Source organism: Silene latifolia, chromosome 8, assembly GCF_048544455.1.
Source record: "Silene latifolia isolate original U9 population chromosome 8, ASM4854445v1, whole genome shotgun sequence".
Lineage (NCBI taxonomy): Eukaryota > Viridiplantae > Streptophyta > Magnoliopsida > Caryophyllales > Caryophyllaceae > Silene > Silene latifolia.
The window spans coordinates 105761637-105784738 of NC_133533.1; the positions used below are offsets into that span (position 1 = coordinate 105761637).

A 23102-nucleotide genomic window follows, 5' to 3' on the forward strand; every position below is an offset into this window, starting at 1 on the left:
AGATAAGTGTTGCAAGCTTGGATTTCTGCTTCCAAATTCCTAAGACTAAGATTATCCCTAGTCTTAACATGCGTCTGAGCAAAGTATGAGTATCAAACTTGCACATTTTGAGGGATAAAGTAGCATCACTGTAGAGAAGTCTGAGAATGGGTCTTGGATTTCCAAGACCCACTTTAAGACCCGTGAATAGTGTATTGTGTGTGTAAAAGTGGGTCCTATTTATTGTTGTTGATACTTTTGATAGGTTTGAGGGATAAAGTGGAATAAATAAGAGAGTTTGAGTTAAGTCTTAATGATAAAATGAGTCATTTTTACTATTGTTAAGACTCGTATTCCATCTGTGGATAAACTTAGTCTAAGAATCGGAGGTAGTAGGACTTTACGATCCCAGATGGCTATTTTTTTTAATAAGTGATCATTTTCCGAAATATATAATAATATTATCATAATACTACAAAATATATAATCAAAAATGGCGATCTAAAAATACAAAGTCCTAGGTGAAATGGTATATTTATTTAAATTACAATTGGCATATACAAAACCAATAGATCCAATTTGAAAATCATTTTTTTTTTTTTTTTTTTTAATTAGAAAGGTGTAACCTAGTATTCTGACTATTGATGAATTCCAAAGGATACTGGATATTCGCATAGTTGGCAATTTTATAAGGAGGCTTGTGCAGTTGTGCTGCAGGCAATGCCTTTCTTTAATTTTCTGGGAAGTTTTCTGTAGCAGCAGCAGGTAGCATACAACAGCATACTTAGTAATATTATATATTTAGGCACATGTTGCCAGCCAAACTCGCCGCTTCAAGTGCTTCAACTTGATACCCGCTCTGTATCGGTCATTTGTTTACCTTTTATTTTTAACAAATAATTGGAAATGATCGAAATATTCAATATAGTACTCGCGTACTCCTAACCTGTCAAAATTCTTCAGAAATCCTATGTATAAAAGAACAAATGAATGATCAAGTCCAAGAAACTAACAAGACAAATCTAACAATCAAGACAAAAAATAGTTAATTAACAAAATTAGGGCTCACAAAATGCAAAACCATGTGCAAGATGCACCAATTCCTCACGTCCTAATATTCCCATTGCCGATACAAGGGCCGGTCAACTCAATGCTCAAGTTAGCTGAGCTCCTAATCTTTGCCACAAATGACATTCATGTCACCTTCCTCACCACAGATCATGTCTACAACCGCCTTCAGGTCAGTGCTCCAACGACTACTTGCTTTCACCGTCACCCTAGACTGTCGGTCCACACCTTCTCAGATGGCCTCCCGGAGGGTCACATTCGTGGTGGTGACAAGTTCTTAGAGATGATGGACGCTGTTAAAGACGTTAGTCGATCACTTATTAAGGAAATGCTAGTAAGTAATGTTAGCAGTAATGCTATCAATGTGCAGAATTTGAAGCATCCGTTTACGTGTATGATAGCAGATGGGTTGTATGATTTTGCGGTGGATGTGGGGAATCAAGCTGGGATTCCAGTTCTTTATTTTGATACAATTAGCCCTTGTTGCCTTTGGGTTTGTATGTGTCTTCCAAGGTTAATTGATGCTGGTCATGTGCCAATAAGAGGTATGTTTTCTACAACATATTAGTACTCCCTTCGTCCCAATTGGGGTGTGCAAAGAAACCGAAGTGAAAAATCGTTCATTTCTCAGGCGTGGTTAATTCGTTTTGACAAAGTGATTCGGTGAACCAAATTGTTATTTTGAAATGGATAACATTAAGTTCTGATATGCCATTTAGAAAAAAGTTTAACCGAACTAAATCATTTTTTACTAAAGATTAGGAAAAAATAGTACTCGCTCTCTCCCTGTTTTATACATGACGTTCGTTTTATTAGCGGAATCTTTGACTTCAGTTTTTACAAAAAATATATTTGCCCAAAAAGTTGAAAACTTATACCATAGAAACCCATATGAAAAGCTTTTTCGTATGAATTTGTGATATATAATTTTTTGTTCAAGATGGATACATTCTCTTAAACTTAAATTGGGTCAAGTTGCAGGTATTCTAAAGAGCGAAGTAGAAATTTTTTTGTCATATTTATGTAATGTACAAGGGCTAAGAAAAAAATTCGATTATTAAAATGATCCAATATCTAGTCCGAATCAGATATGAATTTTTGGATATCCGATCCAAAAATTAAGTTTAAAAAATATCAAATCCGGAATTTTTGTCAGCTTTAGACACGGGTTTCATCCGGAAAGAGAGTTTCATGCTGACATTATTATTCTAAAATATTTTCTTAACTAAATGACGAGAAAAAGGTGTTCCGGGTGTAATTCCAGAGCAAGTATTGTTACCACCCGTGGCTTGTAGAATGATGTCTTGGGTTGAACCCTCCTCGCTCCTATCGTCTCTCTCGGCCTTTCCTGCAACAATGAACGAACTGAGGGCTTGGCTTTGTGCCAAGCGTACCCACTCCGACGCCCAAGTCAGTGAACTTAGAGGTATAAGTTGTATACTAATTGGCTAGGAATGTGTTGTAGAGAGATAAGGGAGATATTACCAGATGAATAGTGTATTTTAGGTTAAGTTGTGGGATCCTCTCCTCAATGAAGGTTGAGGAGTATTTATAGGCTTTCACCTTTTGTCACGTAGTGGCCAAGTGGCCAAGTGGCTTATCAGGTGGAAAGACCGTTCTACCCTCGTCCGATGGACCTACGGCAGGCCGGCAGAGGGTCTTGGATGTGAGTACGCGGACATGTGTCCCGGCTGGCGAGCTGTCTGGCCGAGACCACGCTGCTATCGTGCCGATGGGTCGATCGGCTAGGGCAAGCGATCTAAGCCGTTGACTTGCTGGGATATCCTTGACCTTGCTCGGTGTGTTGACTTGGTCGGCGGTGCGAATATGCCCCATCAATTTGCCCCCAGCGTAGTCTATGCCGTGGTATGGGCTCCGATGTATGCTGAGCATATATTCTGCACTAAGTAAATTTCGCAAATTTTTCTGTATCGGCGTCTTCTTGTGTATCGGTGTGGCACCTGTTATTCCGTACCATATACCATATCCCCCCTCCACATGGGTGCGTGAAGGGTATCCGATGTGGAAAAGAACAAGACGATGGCCGAGACCAGGGCTGAGAGCGCCGGTTGAATTTGATTGCCCCCGGCCGTGCTTCCCGGCTTGGTTGATTGGTAGTCAAGCGGAGACTAGGTACCTAGGAATTCGTTTGAAGGATATGAACAATCGAAAAGATGTGAATAGGCGTGTTGAAGACGCTTGTCATCATTGCATTGATTGACATTCAACTGTTGCGACGATTGACATTCCGCGGTTGCATGCTTGACACGTGTGTGTTCGATTGGTTGACGCTTCATGGGTCATGCCCTGATTGGTCCTTCTTCATGGGCTTTTCTCTATAAATAGGGTAGTTATTCCGTGATTTTGGCCTTCATTTTATTTTCGAAAATTTTTCTCTAAAATCTTCATCTCTCCAAACTTTCAAGGGTTTTCTTCTTCTTAATCTTCGGAGTATTTGATCCGGCGAGTGTTTTTTTAAGGTAAACAAGCAAACTCTTTATTTTCCTTGCTAATAATTTGTTGTGAACCATGTCTTCTGCGATCTTTGGGCCTAGTAAACTGCGTCGGGGGTCCTAGGTCTCCTTCTCCTGAAGTTGATCCTCAAATTCTGGAGGAATGGGAGGATTCTGACTCTTTTGGTGATCTTGGTGATGATATGGAAAGGTCTCGTCCTAGTGAGGGGAGACGGTACGTCATGGATCACGGCTATGTCTGTAAGATCCGCCTTGATCGTGCTTGGTCCCGTAAGCTTGCCCGTTGTTCCGTGAAACTTTTCGAGGATCATTTTTTCTTTGGTAGGGGATACGAAATTGTTATCCCCGGGGAGGGTCAGTCAGATCTTTGCCCTCCGCCGGCCATCTTGGCGTGTACTGCGGCATTTGGAGTACGGGCTCCGGTTTCCGCTGAATGGGTACGTTGTGGCCATAATTAGAGCCATGAACGTTGCTGTTGCCCAACTGCACCCGCTGGCCATGAGGACCATAATTGGTTTCGTCTGGCTTTGTCTTTTTAAGGGAGAGGCTCCGACGGTGGATTTATTCCGCCGTCTTCATCATCTCAAACCGTCACTCCCTCGGCCGCGTTGGATGGTACAACGTAAAAACCGAGGGGTTACGTCTCTGTTGACAAACTCTCTTCTTGCAAGGGCGGGGATCGGTGGGTGTATGTTAAAGTGCCGAATGACTATCCGCCGCCCCGTTCCTTCCAAAGATCGGGTTAATTTGCGGTGTGAGACTAGGGCGGAGCATGACGGATGGGTCACTCGGAAGCGTCTTAAAATGGATGCCGCAGGTCCCTCGAAGGAGGATGAGAGGTCGCCATGAGGCTCTTTGAGGTGGACAAGGGTGGGGTGCCGAAAGATGGATTCCCCCGACGCAGATCATTCTTCAGGATGAGCCGCTTTGCTATGTCGGCCTCATACCGGCCCTAGCACGGGGTGAGTGGGGTCGGTGTGAGGCCCACCGCCGCTCTCGATGTTTCTTTATTTTCGAATCTCGATTCATTTCTTCTTCTTGACTCTTGTTTTGTCTCTTTTGTAGACCACTTTGGACCGGACCTATCTGAGGATCTTCTTCGGAGAATGGGGCTGCACAAAGATAAAACCGTCGCTAACTTGCATCCCAAGGCTTCAGCCGATGACCGCAGGGTGTCGCCGAATGATCTTATGGAACAGCGGCTAAAGGTCTTGAGCAAAGAGGAAGCGCAGGCGAGGGTTGTGAGCGGCGTGGTGCGTCGGACGCGGAAAACAAGGCCCTTGGTGGCAACGGCGTCGACACCGATTTCAACTCCCATCCCCTCCCTTAAGAAGATGGAGATTGTTGAGATTCCTGATGAGGGGGATTCTGACGCAGAGGGATCTCCCCTTATCCGTAAGAGGAAAGGGACAACTTCTATCGCTGGCAAGGAAGTGCCTTCTCCGGTCAAGAAGGCCAAACATGGTACCTATCTGGCTTGTGGCCTAAATTTATCCGAACCATTAGGTGTTTCTGATAAGTCGGTGTTGATACTGATGTTTTAATTGAATTCCTGCAGATCAGCCGCAATCGGCTATTGCTCACGTTAGGCGGCGGGCGGTGGGGTCCTCTCGCACAGTTGGTGATCAAGGCACCACCGTCAACCCTTCATCCCGAAGGCTTTCGTCTCCCGGCCGCAGTTGGTGGCCAAATTGCCACCATCGTCCCGTCATCCCAGAAGGCTTCCGTCTCCGAGCTTATAGAGGAGGGCACGAAGCTTATTAGGGAGCTGGCGAGGTGGAACGTGGCTACCGCTGCTCGTCTCAGGGAGCAAGAGAAGGCCGTGGCTCGGGCTGTCCACGAGCGTAATTCCTCTAAGCGGTGGGCGTGCAGCGGCGAAGTTGGGTCTCCTTAATGAACAGAGGCTCAGGGTAGAAGCTGAGAAAGCGCTCTTGGCCGAGAGAAAACTTAGGGAGGACGCTGAAAAGGAGGTCCTTCTTTGAGAGGGCTAAAGCCGAGGCCGCGGCCGCCGAAGCCGCGAATCGCTGAGGAAATGTGAGCTCGCTCGGGGCGCGCCGACCTCTACCTTAAGCGAGAGGAACGAGTCCGGGACTGTTTAAGGCTCGGGCGGAGGTGGTTCGTGGCGAGATGCCGTCATCAAGCGAAGGAGGCGGACATCGAGATGCCGCAAACCGACATGCTTCCCAAATCGTGCGCCAAGTTCCGGGATTTGGCCAAGATGCTTTGCTAGGGAAGTTATCGGGGAGCTTTTCCCTCTTGATGGTTCCTTCCCGTGGGGCAGGTTCGACGCGTTGCTTGATGACAAACTCGAGGCTAAGGAGAAAGCCGCGGTGGAGGAGGCCAAGGAGGCGGTGAAGGCAAAGATGGAGAGGGAGGCGGCCGCGGAGAAAGCAGCTCTTGCTGAGAGGGCTCGGGTGGCTAAGGAAGAAGCCGAAAGGATGAGGGCAGCTGAGGATGCCGAGGTCAAGGCCGAGGTCCTAGAAAAGTCTTTGGGTTACTCGCCGAAGAAGATGCGGCTTGATGAGAACAAGTTTACAAAGAGATCTGTTTGCTCCTTACATGTTACCATGTGTTGCTTGGTGAGAACAAGTTTACAAAGGATCTGCTTGGTGCCGGGGGCGATTACTCGGCCCTTCCTCCCGTTATCTCTTTGTACGTGAACATAATAGTAGTTTTTGTCTTCTTTTTGCACAACCTCGGTAGGTTGCGTTTCGGCTTATCCCTGTGGGGACGGCCGTCGTCCGTATTCTTTTCACTTGTAATTTGTAACTTATCTTCTAATAATGGTTCGTTTCTTTCGCCTTCGGCTTGGCCGAGGTCTTTATCTCATCTTTGTCAGAATTGTCTTCCTGTACTCCTAATTGAGCGCCCTTTTTGTTTCCGCCTCGGCTTGGCCGTGGCCGTTTTAGAGTACGTATCTCAACTGTGTTTCAACGCTTCCAAGACACTTCGTCTGTTTTTGCGAGTGTAGTGTGCGATGGCCGTTACTGTCATGGCATCCGCCTTACGAGGGTGATTGCCGCTCTTGTCGGATTGACGGTGTGGCCGGAGCTAAGTTTCTTGACAGAAATGCCGCTCTTGTCGGTATGACAATGTGAGCCGGCGTACATTTTTCGATAGCGTGTTACGTGGCGTCTACCACTTGGGTGATCGCGACGGCATCAAACCTCTTGGGGTGATCTAGTGGCGTCTACTACTGGGGTGATGGCTACGGCGCTAGATTCTTGATGGAGACCGCCGCTCTTGTCGGTATGACAGTGTGAGCCGGCGTCTATTTCTTGATAGCGTGTTACGTGGCGTCTACCACTTGGAGTGAGCTGCGACGGCATCAAACCTCTTGGGGTGATCGCTGTGTGGCGTCTACTACTTGGGGTGACTGCGACGGCGCTAGGCTCTTGATGGAGACTGCCGCTCTTGTCGGTATGACAAAGTGTGAGCGGCGTCATTTCTCGATAGCGTGTTACGTGGCGTCTACCACTTGGAGTGATCGCGACGGCATCAAACCTCTTGGGCGATCGCTAGTGGCGTCTACTACTTGGGGTGACTGCGACGGCGCTAGATTCTTGATGGAGACTGCCGCTCTTGTCGGTATGACAGTGTGAGCCGGCGTCTGTTTCTTGATAAATAACTGATGGGAAGAACTTTGCTTTGATGGAAGGCGTGGATGGTTTTTCACTAGATAAAAACATGCGTTGGGGTGTCCACAGCCATCTTGGACACCTCCGTAGCTACATAAAATTTTACAAGACTACCAATGCCCTAACGGCCCATCACAGGTACATCCCCCAAATCAGCCACTAGTCGTATCCATGAGGTCGCCCCCCTGCTGTAAGGACGGGCTTTTTCCTTTTTCGGACTTCTTCGCCTCCTTGAGGGATTGCATGTTGCAACCTCGGGCAGCTATCTGGACGTTGACCGCCTCATCCTTCTCGTCTTTGGAGACGAGCTTATGCGCTTCCCCCCGGTCCGAGACATACATCAGTGTTAGGGCCCGGATGGACATCACTGCGTCAGCCTCGCTCAGGGTGACCCGGCCTATGAGGACGTTGTAGGCAGACGAGCCGTCGATGACGACGAACTCAGCTAGGATGTTTTTAGCCGCGTTCTTCTCGCCGAACGTCACCGGAGTTTAATTGATCCCAGCGCACCAGTAGGCCCCCCGAGAAGAAGCGTATAGGGGGTCGGTGCGGGGGCTTAAGTCCTTGATCCTCGGTAGAGGCCGAGAAAGCACTCTCTAAACATGATGTTCGTGTATGCACCCGTGTCAATCGGGCACCTCTTGACCGGTGGTTGGATATGTCCAAATTGACTACAAGCGGGTCGCTGTGAGGGGCGATGATCCCTTCGTAGTCCTTTCTTCCGATAGTTATATCGGGGATGCTTGCAGAGGGGATCCTTGAGTTGGGCACAAAGTTGATGGCCTGATATAGCTCGTTTAGGTGCCGCTTGTGCCCATGAGCGGACCCTCCGTTTTCGTTGCCCCGATGACAACATGAATCACGCTATCCGCTCGAAGACGGACTTCCTATCTGAATCGCCGCGTCGGTCTTTTGGCCTTTTGCAACGTACTTGCCGAGGCTTCCTTTCGGATCGCTCCTCTATGGCATTCTTCGGATGGCGGCGATCGTTGGTTAAATGGCCGGTGTGGCCGTGGTACTCACGATCGGCTCGTGTCACCGTCGCTTTTTGGTTTGGGAGGTCTTTCCCACTTCGGCCCTCGTTTTTGCTCGGGGCAAAGACTTCGGCGGGCCGATACGACGAGAGGGGTTTTTTCACTATACCGCCTCGGTGGTACGTTCTGAATTCCAACCGGCGCCTGCCGAGTCTTGCTTCCGGTCGGATCTGTCCGACCGTGATCTCGTTATTCTCACGGCGTCTCTTTGTCGGACCGCGAGCCTAAGTTGTCGCGGCGTTCTTCGTCTGGATCGTCCCGCCGTGACCCTTCTTTCCCGATTGCTCGGCTTCGCGGGGATCTTCCCGTGTCTTGTGGTAGTCTTCTACCTTGATGGCTTGGTCGGCCAACTTTCGCGGCATCCGTGGCCCGTGCCTCCGCTCTTGATGAGCTCGTTTTTAAGGCTCCCCTTGGGAGGCCCTTCATCGATCGCGAAGGCCGCCACTCGGATTAATTTCTCGAATCTGCTGGACCTTTCCATCGAACCTCTTCACGTAGCTCCGGAGAGACTCGCCCCCTCTTGTCGATGGTCGGGAGGTCGGATGTCTCTACGGCCCTTCTCCTATTGCGAGTACTTGGGCTAGGAAAGCGCCCTTCAGGTCGGCGTAGTAGTACACCGAGCCATCGGGAAGCCCTTTGTACCGGCTCGAGCCATCCCATGCAAAGTTGTTGGGAAAATTCGGCACCGCACCTCATCGTGGCCGCTCCCATACCGACATGTAAGACTCGAAGGCCTCGGCGTGGTCGATCGATCGCCATCCCCTTGTATGACAGGGGTGGCGGCAGCTTATTTGGCACCGGACTTCTAGGACGTGGCGTTAAGGGGGGCCGCGACCACGTGCCGAACGACACGCGGCGATCGGCTCCTTGCGTCCCTAACCTCGGCTCCTCCCCGTAGCGGGAGGGGCTCCTTCTTCGGCTCGGACTCCTTCTCCAACTCTGCCGAGTCGGACTCCTCAGCTCCTTCGGGGTGAGCCTCGTTCGTGCGGGGGGACGCCGTCCTCCCACGAGTGCGGGAAGGACTTAGGTCTACCGCGCCCACTTTGGGCTCCCCGCGACTTGGTTGGGTCGGCTTCTCCTAGTGCTCCGTTCAAGTTTCTCGAGTCACGTTTTGGGCCCCGGTCTCCCGGACGCTTTCCGCCGCTCTTGTCGGCGTGACAGTGTGAGCAGGTGTGTTACTAATTAGGTCTAGGAGCATTTTCAGCCTGGCTACATCAACCACACGTCCCATGATGGTGACCTGGTTGGCTGGTAGCGGCGTGTCGGGTATTGATGGCATCCCGAACTCCGGTTGGATTACACCACCGGTGGAGGGTCATATGACTCCGAATTGTTGAAAGTATCATCTTGGTAAAATGCGATTTAAATCGATTCGACGCATCTTGTTGTTTAGACATTTTCTTAGCTTTTTGGGTGGGTTTTCTTTTTTTTTTTTTTTGTTTGGGAATGAATGTGACTAGCTTCTAGTGTCTTTTCCCCACAGACGGCGCCAATTGTTCCGGGTGTAATTCCAGAGCAAGTATTGTTACCACCCGTGGCTTGTAGAATGATGTCTTGGGTTGAACCCTCCTCGCTCCTATCGTCTCTCTCGGCCTTTCCTGCAACAATGAACGAACTGAGGGCTTGGCTTTGTGCCAAGCGTACCCACTCCGACGCCCAAGTCAGTGAACTTAGAGGTATAAGTTGTATACTAATTGGCTAGGAATGTGTTGTAGAGAATAAGGGAGATATTACTGCAGGATGAATAGTGTATTTTAGGTTAAGTTGTGGGATCCTCTCCTCAATGAAGGTTGAGGAGTATTTATAGGCTTTCACCTTTTGTCACGTAGTGGCCAAGTGGCCAAGTGGCTTATCAGGTGGAAAGACCGTTCTACCCTCGTCCGATGGACCTACGGCAGGCCGGCAGAGGGTCTTGGATGTGAGTACGCGGACATGTGTCCCGGCTGGCGAGCTGTCTGGCCGAGACCACAGCTATCGTGCCGATGGGGCATCGGCTAGGCGCGATCTAAGCCGTTGACTTGCTGTGGATATCCTTGACCTTGCTCAGTGTGTTGACTTGGTCAGCGGTGCAGAATATGCCCCATCAAAAGGATTACGCATTTGAGGTAATACCTCAGACCTTGTAGTTTTTGAGCATATACACATTTTTTCTGAGCATATTACCATTTATAAATATAGTGTTTGAGTACTATTATAATTTTTTAGTATAATGTTTTAGTAAATGTGCTCAAAAATTTTATACTAAAGCAGAACTCAAAAACTTTAAAATAAAACACAGAAAATAAATAATCAGAAGTACTACCACAGATTAGGTGGCAATCGGGTCGGTTGCGGGTCTGGTTGAAGCGGGTCGGGTCATATCGGGTTCGGGTTGTATCGAGTTAGCGATGGGTCGGGTCGGTTACGGTTCATGTCGGGTCATCTTCGGGTCAGGTCATCAGCGGGTAGCAAGTCAGATCGGGTTAGTATTAGGTTCGATTATAAGCATATATTTTCTCTTTATGTATTTAGTTTTAGATGGGTAATTTTATGTTTAAACACCATGTAAGAGTATTAATTGTAATTTTAAGTGAAAATAATTAAGATTAATGTCAATTTGGTCTTATTTACACAATTATTAAGCTAATTCATTATCAGGTTGAGTCAATATCGGGTCACGGGTCGGGTCGGGTCGGTTCAGTTCGGGTTGGAAAAAATAAGGATGTTATCGGTTATTGGGTCGGGTTAGGTCGGGTCGGTTCGATTTCGGGTTACTCAATTTTCGGGTTGTATCGGGTCGGGTTTCGGGTGGGTCGGGTCGGGTCAGCTTTTGCCAGCTCTACCACAGATATATAGTCTGAACTGCTAAATGACTAGCATATGCATCTAATATTAATCTGATTTTAACAGACATGCAAGACTTAAATGCCTTGGTTGACGTCGTTCCTGGCATGGAAGCGTTCCTGCGACGATGTGACCTACCGGACATGTGTCGCGGCCGTGATGATATGGATTTGATAAATATGCAACGAATTCTAGCTCAGGTTAAACAATTCCAACGAGCTCAAGGCATCATTCTCAATACATTTCATGACTTGGAGCCAACTTTGCTCTCCCACATAAGCTCACATTGTTTAAGCCAAGTTTATACTCTTGGGCCACTCCATTTTCTCCTTCAAAGAAAAATGGAAATATGTTCCCTACAAGATTCATTAGTTACTTCTATTTGTTCAAATAGTTTTTGGAAGGAGGATAAAAGTTGCATGGCGTGGCTTGATCGACAACAACCAAGATCGGTGATCTATTGCAGTTTCGGTAGCCAAGTGGTTATGACTAAAGAACAACTCATCGAGTTTTGGCATGGTTTGGTAAACAGTGGAAGTACATTCTTATGGGTTAAACGACCTGGGTCCGTCATTGGAATGGATGACGATTTTAGAAAATGGAACAAAGAAATGGACACGGGTTTGATTAATGAAATCGAGAGAAAAGGGCTTATTGTTAGTTGGGCGCCTCAAGAAGAGGTCTTGAGTCATTCGGCTATTGGAGGGTTTTTAACTCATAGTGGATGGAACTCGACTATAGAGAGTATTACAAACGGTGTTCCAATGATTTGTTGGCCACATTATGTAGATCAATTGGTGAATAGTAGAGTTGTAAGTGAAGTTTGGAAGCTCGGATTTGACATTAAAGACACTTGTGATAGAGTAACCATTGAAAAGATGGTAAAGGATGTCATGAATTTGAGAAAGAATGAGTTTTTAGACAATGCGACTAGATTAGCCAACTTGGCTAAAAGATCAGTTGATGAAGGTGGATCTTCCTATCTCTCTTTGGATTGTCTAATTGAGGACATTAGGTCATTGAAGATGTTAATGCCAAATTCCAGTCTGTAACTCCATACGTATGCAAGAGTTCTTCCATGTAAAAGTCTAGAAGGCATAAGACTCGGACATAAATACTCCACAAGATTGTTCTTGATGAACTAAAAACTTGAGATCTGACAATTTCACCCAAATTTTAACCATTAGAATCGCACTTTTATCGGCAAGTTTTTTTTTTCTTGGTGCATGTCTATGTATTTGTTGTTCTTTGAACCCTATTTTTTTTATGGAATGGTTATTACTTATTACAATGTTGCTGTGGTATGTGTAACACATCATGTAATAAAACCATCTAATAAAGGAACACATAAAACTAGTTATCGAAAAGTGGTTTAACTATGGGTATTTAGTGATGATGATAACTACAAATTTGAAATCCCATGATGATGCATATTTATTTCGTTCTTTCTAACCTATGCCTACTAGGCATAGGATAAGAAAACCAAAAATAAAGAATTAAATGTATTTATTGTAAAGAAAACTAAAAATAATACGGAGTAGGATATTTCAATTTCCAATAAAAACACTATTAATCCTCTAAATGTGGTAATTATCACATCATAATTCAAAGACGAAGAATTTGGTAGAGAAATCTGGCTTTGGATTGCTTGTCTACCTCTTCCTTGATTTTCAGAGCGCATGCGGTGCAACTTTTGCTTCACGGGTGTAGCTCCGGGATTAATGAGTATCTTGTGCTCTGCAATCTCTTTTGTTGGGTTCCTTATGTTGATGATAACATGCCCATTTGATTTGTGTCATCTTAGTTTACCTTTTCAGGATATATGATCATATCAAGCATGGATTAAGAAGTGTTGAAGTTGTTAATCATCCCTTTGTATTAAGTCGTTGTGTCATCTAATGTACAAGCGAGAAAGTAGAGTATATTAGAGTAATAGAAACAGTCCAGACGACTGTTACTTTTACAAGTAAACAACTGCTTGGATTGATTGCCACAACTCGTAAAACTTGAAGTCCCTTTTTATCTTTCAAATGCTCTCACGTGACTCTTATTTTTTCAAAGATAAAAATCATATTTTTATTAAGGAGAGGGTCTTCAATAAAGAGTGGTTTGAATTATTATTTTCAAAATGTTTCCTCTTTATGCAAATTCAACCCTTTGGTTCTTTAAGAAAACAAAGAATGCTTTTTGCCATTTTAGTGTTAACTTGTCATCATGTGACTTGTCTTTTCTCTCTTTGTTTTCTGAATTTGCATGAGCTTTTAAGGATATCTTTCAAACCATCTTTCCCTATTCTTGCCTTTGCAAAAGAGCCCTTTTTGGTGCAAGTCTTGGGTGGTTGCTATTGCCCTTCACATGTGTGGTCTTTGACCCTTCAAAACCCTAGCAACCCCCTCACCCATTTCCTCTATAAAAGGCGAGTCCCTCCTTCACAAAATCTCAAGACTTTTCTGAATTAATTTTTCCAACTTTGCAAATTGTTTTTAAAGCATAAAAATCGTGTTTATTTGCAAAACCATTAAAAGTCTTCAAGTTGTTACTGATCGTAGCTCTTTTGCTTTTCTATACTAAACTCTCTTGCTTATGAATTGTTGATCTTGTAAAAGTTGTCCATCTCTATTCTTTGTTAAGAATGTGTTAGTGGAAACTTGATCCTATAACATTCTAAGTGTGTTAGTAGAGTTTAGGACGGAGTAGTCTTTAACTCTTGACAACCGGAGTAGGTTGTGAGTTGGCAACCGGAGTAGGTTGCGAGTTAGCTTGTCATAAGAACGGAGTAGTTCTTGTACTAGCTTTACAACCGGAGTAGGTTGATGTCTTTTATTGTAAGGGTCTTTTAGTTGTCGGAGTAGATCACTAAAAGAAAGCAATAAAAAGGTAGATTGGACGTAGGCACTTGAGTATTTGCCGAACCAATTCAAAAATCTCGTGTTCATTTGTTTTACTTTATTTCCGCTGCAATTTACTTTGTTTGTTTGTTTTGCTTTGCTTAACCTTAGAAGTAATGATTCATCATATCTTTTCGCATTTGGTCTGCAATCATATTCCACAAACGAGACAAATAGATACAGTCAGAACGATTGTTGCTTTCATACTTCAGCAAACATTCATCGTGATACTTGTTCAATCTTTCAATATTATTCAAAGTATCTTCTCATCTCTTTTGTCCTCGTAACTCACTTTAATTCAATAAAGTTGGAGTTATAAATTTTTTAAATAGTACATAATTCACCCCCTCCCCCTCTTAGGTACTTGAATCCATAAACTCAACATCTTTGTTGATCTCAGGCATGTCTTTGTAGGAGCATGCGAATACAGCCCTTGCATGACCACAAAATTGCGGTCCAGATTTTCTTTATTTTTTTCTAAAGAAATGAACATTCATTTTTTATAAACGGCCCGGATCAAATCTTGTAATGATCCAATGCTTGTAATCGTTTTATAAAAATAAAGTTTTAATAAATAGATAAAGAAAATATATTAAAATATTTGTGTATTAGGGAGGAAATGTTGAGAAAGAAACGGAGAGATCCAAATTCCAAAATTGAATGTGAGGGTAATATACTCTCATTGTCGAAAATATTTAGCGGTGTTTGGTTGGAGCTTTTGGAATGGATTCAATCCATTCTATTGTTTGGTTGGAGATTTTTGGAGTGGAGTTAGATAACCAATTGATTCTAATTCCATTCCAATCCCTTGGAATCTCATACACATGTTTCCACTCAAGTTTCTAACTCCATTCCATATTATATGATACTCTGTACTTGTATATATAAACCTTGTACACATATCCGAGAGGTGTGTCAAAACCAATGGACATTTATTGGATACGCGTCCAAATAAATGAAAAAAATTAGACACGAGTTCATAGCTGTCCGATCCATTTTGGCGTGTGTTTACAGGTGTCTGACTCATGCCAAAACTGTGTCGAAAATGGATACGGGGTTTAGGATAAGTATTGGTGCTTGAGTGACCACAACTTGTTTCACGTTGAACGCGAGGGCAAAGAGGATAGGGCCTCGCATCACCACAAAAACGGAGGTGGAAGAAATATCCCAATATAACTATATAATCCCACAAAAATGGAGGGCAAAGAGCATAGGGCCTCGCATCACCTCCGTAACAACTTGAATTGTTAAGCAAGTTGTACCCGCCTACTGAATTTGCCATTTTCGGGCAGGCCAGTTTGGATCAAGAAAGCTCGGGTCATATTCGGGTCGGGTCAGATTAATTCGGGTTTTTGAGTCACATTCGGTTGATGTAGTTCGGGTCACTTCGAGTCTCGGGTCAGCTTTTTCAGGTCGGGTTGCTTTTAGCAGGTCTACCCAGTACTGAGTTGAAAGCAAAGCAATGTCAAAACTACATGTAGTAATGGTACCATTCCCGGCACAAAGCCATATAAAAGCAATGCTAAAACTAGCAAAGATACTCAACTCCAAAGGATTACATATAACCTTTGTGAATACTGAGCACAACCATCGATGCTTACTAAACTCATGGGGTCCCGATTCCTTAGTCGGAACTCCATCGTTTCGTTTCGAAACATTTCCTGACGGGCTTCCTCCAACTGATACGCAAGCTCCCCGTCCAACCCGTCAACTTGTACCCGCCTTGGAGTACAAATGTCGGGAACCTTTCCTCAAACTACTCATCAAGATTAATGAACCGTCCTCCGGATCCCCACCAATCACCCTCCTCATATCGGACGCTCTCATCCCGTTCGCTCTGGACGTCGCCAAGGATTTAGGGGATTGCCCCGTCGCTTTCTTCGCTCCTATCAGCGCTTTTAGTTATCTGGCGTATTCTCAGTTTGACACCCTCCGTGACAGGGGAATTGTGCCTTTTCAAGGTTCGCATACAATTTTTTTCCTATTCACTATATTCTCTCTTTTAATTAATTTCCCAATATAGCTTTATATAATCTCCTATTTACTAAATGAATAGACTTAACTCCACTTTACCCGCCTAAAACCTATTTTCTAGAATAGTACTTGGTATTTTTAACATATACTATATGTGTGGAGATTATAAGTTATAAATGGATATAGTCTTTTGTATTTAAATATTTATAACATTTAATATTTCACATTCTGCACAAATTTATCTCCGATCATTTTAGGATAAAGAATTTTTTTTTAAAGAACTTATTGATAAAAGTTTATTGACTTTTTATGATAAGAAGTTACGGCTAAAAAATATGGTATTAGTAAATATTTATTAAAACTCATTGACTTTTTATGATAAAAATTTGAAGCTAAAAAATATGTTATTAGTAAATATTTCTAAATTAACATTATTAATTTCTCGGTAAAAAAACAAAAAAATTCAAACAAAATGCTCATCTTATTACTTTTTACGATTTGAATTTTTATTTATTTCTCTAATCAAAATACATTAAGGAGAAACATGAAAAATAAGTCAATTGTCAATTTAAATCTAATAAATAATATACTAAAAATTAAAACTATATAAATACCGTGCATATATTGCACGGGGTCTATATTAATAACTCTATAAATACCGCGCATTAATTACGCGGGATCTAAACTAGTTCATATACTAAGTAACTAATTAATTACATTTCTCGAATAGGTCAATGTTTTATAAGCTTGACCCTGAAATAAGGATATACTTCCTCTATCCCGATCTTTTGTTGTACTATTTTAATTTGGGGTGTCGCAATTAATTATTGTCCTTTTTATTATATTAATGCAGATGATGAGTAACTTGATCATCCACACACAATTTGGTCCACTTATCATATAGTAATTGACTCCATCCTTTTCTTATCTTTGTGCCAAAGTCAAATGACAACCATTGACTTAAAGGTACATTTTTCTAAAATTGGCCAATGTTTTATAAGCTTGACTCTGAAATAAGAATATATAAAGAAAGAGAAAAGGGTATGGAGGGTACATCTTATCATCTATGGCACTTATTATATACTTGATATGTTATGTTATTATTTGTAGTGAAATTTTATGTGTGTGACAACTATTTTTATCAGAAATATAAATATTAAAATGGAGTATTACATTCTAGTCCTTAACACTTTAAATTTTACTTATTTCTGGTCAATATTTTGAAAAATAAAATGTGAAATTTCTTCAAGGAAAAAGAATATTATTTCCCCTAATCCATTTTTATTGTCATACTTCTTATTTTGTAAACGATTTAAGAAACAAATAGCGATAAAGTTACAACTATACCCCTTTAATTAAAAAGAATGAGGACAATGTCATTTTCATAGAGCAAATGATATTTAAAACATAAAAGATTACGGTAAATAGTGGTAGTCCTCCCATTTATCATACCAAATTTATAAATGGGACAATTAGTTTGGAGTAAATTTTGAAAAAAAAAAAAGGAGATTGAAAAACAAATAAGGGAAGAATATTATGAGCATGATAGTATTTATGTATTCTTTAAGGCTCTGTTTGGTAAAATTCGCTGAAAAGTTAATTGAAATTTGAAAAAGTACCCAAAAATTGAAAAGTTAACTGAAACCTAAAAAGATAACTGAAAATTAGAAGTTGATAAGGTAACTGATTATATAAAAAATGTTTTATAAACCAGTTGAAAAAGTAGTTGATTTTTGGTAAAATAACGTAAAATGATATACTAATTATTTGATATTATAGATTGAAGGAGTAAATGATGAAAAATAATGGATTTCAGGTACCTGAAATATCAAATGATATTCTAGGTAGCATTTCATTTCAAGTAGGTTATTTGGAGAAATAAACTACTTGCCAAACAATTGCACAAAAATCAAGTAGCTTCAATTTGGTCAAATAAATTATTTTGATTAAATAAGATACCTGAAGTGTCATGTCAGAGCCTAATACTCCGTACCTAGGAGGAAAAATGAGGTAAACACCAAGTGTTGGCATGACATTTATTATTAAGGCAAAAAACGAATTTTTCAATCATATATTATACATTTGACTTGGATTTTGTTGTGTCTTGGCAGATCCTAATTTTATGATAGATGGCACTTTAGATATGGAGCTGGACATGGTGCCTCCTAGCATGAGTGGCATGCGATTAAAAGATCTTCCTAGCCATATAAGAACCATGAATAAGAATAACCCTATATTTGATTATATGAAACGTCTTATTGCAAGATGTAGCATGGGACCAATAATTTTCAACACTTTCGAAGCCTTAGATCAAGAGATTCTCAGAGACTTGTCATTTGTCATTCCGACTCCTGTTTACACTATAGGCCCATTGGGCTCCCTTTTGAAGAACTCCCTAAAACTAAACGATAATGAAGGAAGCATTTTAGAATCCACATTTTGGAAGGAAGACTCGCAATGCCTTGACTGGCTGAATTCACAAAACCCTAATTCGGTTGTATATGTAAGTTTTGGTAGTACAACCACAATGTCTAGTGAGCAACTCATAGAGTTTGCATGGGGGCTTGCTAATAGTAACCACCCTTTTTTATGGGTAGTGAGGCCTGATATTATTATCGGGGAGTCAACAGTCTTACCAGTCGAGTTTAAAAATGAGGTTAGTGGTAGAGGTTTATTGGTAAATTGGTCCCCACAAGAGGAGGTACTTGATCATCCATCTGTGGCCGTTTTCTTGACACATAGTGGATGGAACTCGACAATTGAGAGTATAAGTAGTGGAGTTCCGGTCATTTGTTGGCCGTTTTTGGGAGATCAACAACCAAATAGTTGGTTATGTTGCAATAAATGGGGTATTGGCATACAACTGAATATCATTGTTGAAAGGGCCGAAGTTGAGGAGAAAATAAGAAAGGTGATGATGGAAGAAGAAGGGAAAGAAATGAAAAAGAAATCAATGGAGTTGAAAAGGTTAGCAGACATAGCCACTAGTATAGGTGGGTCGTCTAATATGGAAGTTGATAGATTAATCAACTATGTTGCTTCGTTAAACCAAGAGAAGGCATAATTTAGCCTTTGCACAATGGAAGATGCCTAATATAAGTGGCTCGACTTTGACTTAAAAATAAGGTGATTAGTGTCCATTTACTAGCTCTATATGCCGCTTAGCAATATAACGTTGTATCACGATGTAACCCACAGTTATAATTAACTGTTGTAACACTTTGGTTTATAGGAGGAAATTTTTGTTGCAGCGGTAACACCAAGTCATATAATACATGTGGTGTAACAAATCAATTGGAGCCTTCCAAACTTCCATCTCAGCAATTGACTTGAGAACATGATAATCTTACATGATATTATTAACAAAAATTGATTGACTACGGTTTTTGTCTAATCTCGCCAAAAAAATTTTTTGAATGGTGTTGGGAAGGGATAAACAATTAAACAAGTACGGAGTACATGCTATGGAAGAAGAAGCAATTGAAAGAAACTTGTGTCTTATTTTTAAATATTAAGCGAGCATAGCCGCATAGGTATACCTTCTAAATATCAAGTCTGTTACATATGATAGATGAACCATCTCAACCAAAACCTTAAGGTGATGGTTGAGGCCCAACTATTATAAATATTTCTATTATGCTCCCTCACTCAAATGCCCGTTGGGCTTGAAGAGTGGTTAGTTGTCTGCACCGCTCCCCGCACTGCAGTGTCTTTGGGTTTCCACTTCGAGTTTTTGAGGAGTTTTGAGGTTGCCAGGATTTGAACCCGTGACTTTCGGTCACACAGGTTCTGATACCATGATAGATGAACCACCTCAACCAAAACCTACTGGCTCTGATACCATGATAGATGAACCATCTCAACCAAAACCTTAAGGTGATAGTTGAGGCCCAACTATTATAATTATTTCTATTACGCTCCCTCACTCAAATGCCCATTGAGCTTGAAGAGTGGTTAGTTATGCACCGGCTCCCCCGTACCGTGTGTTGAAATTCCACTTTGAGAGTTTTTGAGGAGTTTTGAGGTTGTCAGGTTCGAACCCGTGACCTTTTGTCACACTGGCTCTGATACCATGATAGATGAACCAACTCAACCAAAACCTTAAGGTAATGGTTGAGGCCCAACTATTATAAATATTCCTATTAACATATGCTTGTGACCAAAAGTAGTGAGTTCCCTTGTTATCCCTAAAAAGACATATCAACTATTCATAATATTTTATGGACTTGTTTGACAAAGTTAGAAAAAAGTTGTGTTCAAATTTTCTGTGAAATGTTTTCATATTCATTTGGATTTCTTCATAAGAAGAGGACAAGACAATAGATGAAAATTAACCCGCTTTGTGCCACTCGTAAAAGTTGAATTCTGTAAAGTAAACCACATTATATGGGTGAATTAAGAACATGAATTAGTTAAAGTGGTAGATACTCTCTTAGGCCATGTTTTTTTTTGGCATTTTAGAGCTGAATTGAGCTAAGCTGAACTGAATGGAGCTGAGTTGAACTGAATAAAGCTGAGCTGAACTGAACTGAACTGAACTGAATAGAGCTGCTGATTGGAGCTGAACTAAACTGAAATAATAATAATAATAATAATAATAATAATAACAATTGATAAATAGTATTTTAGTCACTTTTTACCCCGCATTTATATCTTATTACGACTCAATTTTGCGTGCTTAATTGTCTAATTAGCTCATTTATTTACTAAATTTATAATAATTAGTCCTCGTAGTTATATTTAATACTTAGTCGGGTTTTATACAATATTAGTATTATTCTATTATTATATTAATGATTTTATTAATTATGATTTGTAGGTGAGACGGATCAATGAGACGGAGTCAAATGGTAAAGAGAGGGTGGAGTCATAAAGACAAGTCATGTTGTCATGCTGACCAAATAATCAACAAGTTTGATGAAATCACCAACTCACTTCTTTGTCTTTTCCATTCCCCTGCATCATCATCAACAACACGCAACAACTCAACAACAACCTTCACCTCCATAATCAATCCCCTGTCATCACCTCCATTAATAAAAGCATCACCATTACCATTTTACCACCTCCTTCCTTCGTCTTCATTCACCATTAACCACCTTAATTCAATCGCACAGAAACCCGAAAACCCGGCTTCTCCATGGCCATCATACCTTCATCAACATCCCCTGCATCCCGTATTATCAATTCGTATTCATTCACCACCATGGCAGCCATCGACATTCAACCCGCCACCATTCATAATCTTCATCACCATCTCGACAGTTACCATTCATAGAAGCTCCACCATCAACCACCGTGGCCATCGTTTTCATGTTCAAACACGAGCTCGGAATCGAAACCGAGCAAATTGAAGTTTAGGTTCTCTATGCCGGCTTACCGGCAGCCGACATCCCCTACCGGCAGAACACACCCATTTTTCCTCCTTTTTGTGATGGCCTCGCTACCGGTATAGGGACCGGCAGCCGTCTAGCCGGCAAAACGCACCAAATCAACATTCTCGCATCAAATTGTGCTCTATACCGGTGCCCCGGCTGCCGACAGGCCGGCATAACGCACACCCATCCTTTTTCTGCTCTTTCTTCAATGGCCTCGCTGCCGGCATCAAGCCCGGCCGCCGGCGGGCCGGCAGGACACCTCCATTGCTGCGTTTTGAATCCCGTGTTTCCCCTTCCCCTTTTTCTCTTTTTCTTTGTTTTTCAATTGTTTGGTTTTGTAAACTTTGTGTCGATTAGTTTTGTATTTAGGATTAGATTTATTATTATTATTATTATTAGTGTCATTATTAGTAGTAGTTATTAGACTAGTATAAAAGACCCAACATTACTACCCATTAGACACCTAATTACACCCAACATTACACATTACTACCTTAGAAATTAGACTAGTTTATCTTATTCTCTCCCAATATTGTAAAACCCTCATATTTCCTCTCTTATTTTTATTCAATAAAAAGTTGTTATCTTTCTCTAATTATTAGTTTAATTCTTCTTTTGTTCATTCAAGTTCTTCTCTTTTCATTAGTTTACAATTAGTAATTTTGGGTTGTATTTGGAGAATTGAAGAATCCTTCCATATTTCAATCCAAGTTCCTTTCTTTGCTATTGAGTTGGTATAATTTCTCTTCATAATTTCATTTGTTTACATTTGCTTTTCTTTCAAGTTTTATCTTAATTGTTTATGTTAAAATTCCTACCTTTGTTGTTGGATTGTTATTATTTTCTCTCTTGTTCATCTTTTCTTTGTTTTCCATTGTTGTTGCTCTCAAAGATTGAATCTTTGAGTTGCTATTGTTAAAGTTTGTGTCTTTTTGCATTAATCTCTTTCCATCTTAGATTAATTTGTCTTTCCTCATAATTTTGTTGATTAATTGCATGATTAGTAGTAGAATTTATTCTCCCACCATGTTCATGATTAAAGAATCCATCTTTATTGTCTCCTTTGTCTTAAGAAACATGATTAGTGAGTAGTCTTCCACTAGGACTCGGTTTGACCCAATATGAGTAATTTCACTAATTGAATCTCATAAAGGCTAATTATTTGGGGAAATCGGTGAGGGTAGTTTAGAGGATTGATTTGGGTTTATGGATTGATTTTTGGGTAGTGTCGATTTATGACCCTTGTCCACCAACGAGAGTTGGTTAGGTTGTGATTTGGATACCCGGAATTCGACCCTATTGCTAACCTAGGTTGAGACCGAAAGGGAGAACCGGGTAGGGCACCTCTAGACTAGCGTTTGAAATCGACCCTCGAGAGAGGGAGTGGGATGACCCGGAATACGATGGGGGCTTAATGACCTTGACCAAGTTCTTGACCTCCTCGGAATTGTGCATGATTTTGGGGTAGTTGAGTGTTGAGTTAGGGATTCCTACCTTCGAACCCGAGAGGGGGGTTGGTGGGTAGTGCTAGTGTCCTACTTCGAACCCGAGAGGGGTGTCTTAGGCGAATTAGAGCCATCTCCTCCTTGCTTGTCTACCCGAGTGATTAGCCTAGGGAATTAGTATGTGGAATTACGAATTGTTGTGGGAGAACCGAGTTCTAGGCCTTTTATTCATTTGATTTACAATTTATTTCTCTCTTGCTCATTTATCATCTTTTGTTAAATTGCATTTCATTTCATTTAGTTTAGTTGTTTAGTTTTAAACCTCATCCAAATATCTCCGACTTAGCTAAGCATAAGAATTTAAAACGATTAATAATCACCCATGCTCCCTGCGGATTCGA

At 41.9% G+C, this 23102-nt stretch overlaps 2 protein-coding genes across 2 annotated transcripts; both read left to right on the forward strand.

The window, feature by feature from the left end:
• Window positions 1-598: 598 nt before the first annotated feature.
• LOC141595819 (7-deoxyloganetic acid glucosyltransferase-like) lies at window positions 599-12235 on the forward strand. The gene is made up of 2 exons (XM_074415781.1): window positions 599-1592; window positions 11083-12235. The coding sequence occupies exons 1-2, from the start codon at window positions 1052-1054 to the stop codon at window positions 12066-12068; spliced, it is 1527 nt and encodes a 508-aa protein (XP_074271882.1). The 5' UTR covers window positions 599-1051; the 3' UTR covers window positions 12069-12235.
• A 2664-nt stretch (window positions 12236-14899) lies between these two features.
• Window positions 14900-19135, forward strand: LOC141597192 (7-deoxyloganetin glucosyltransferase-like). Its single transcript, XM_074417563.1, has 2 exons — window positions 14900-15865; window positions 17990-19135. Exons 1-2 carry the CDS (start codon window positions 15367-15369, stop codon window positions 18940-18942), a joined length of 1452 nt encoding a protein of 483 aa, XP_074273664.1. The 5' UTR covers window positions 14900-15366; the 3' UTR covers window positions 18943-19135.
• Window positions 19136-23102: the final 3967 nt, after the last annotated feature.

Coding starts and splice junctions, on each gene's coding strand:
- LOC141595819 (XM_074415781.1), top strand. CDS start 1,052: ATGCAAAACCATGTGCAAGATGCACCAATTCCTCACGTCCTAATATTC. Junction 1,593..11,082: donor TGGTCATGTGCCAATAAGAG/GTATGTTTTCTA, acceptor TGATTTTAACAG/ACATGCAAGACTTAAATGCC.
- LOC141597192 (XM_074417563.1), top strand. CDS start 15,367: ATGTCAAAACTACATGTAGTAATGGTACCATTCCCGGCACAAAGCCAT. Junction 15,866..17,989: donor GGGAATTGTGCCTTTTCAAG/GTTCGCATACAA, acceptor GTGTCTTGGCAG/ATCCTAATTTTATGATAGAT.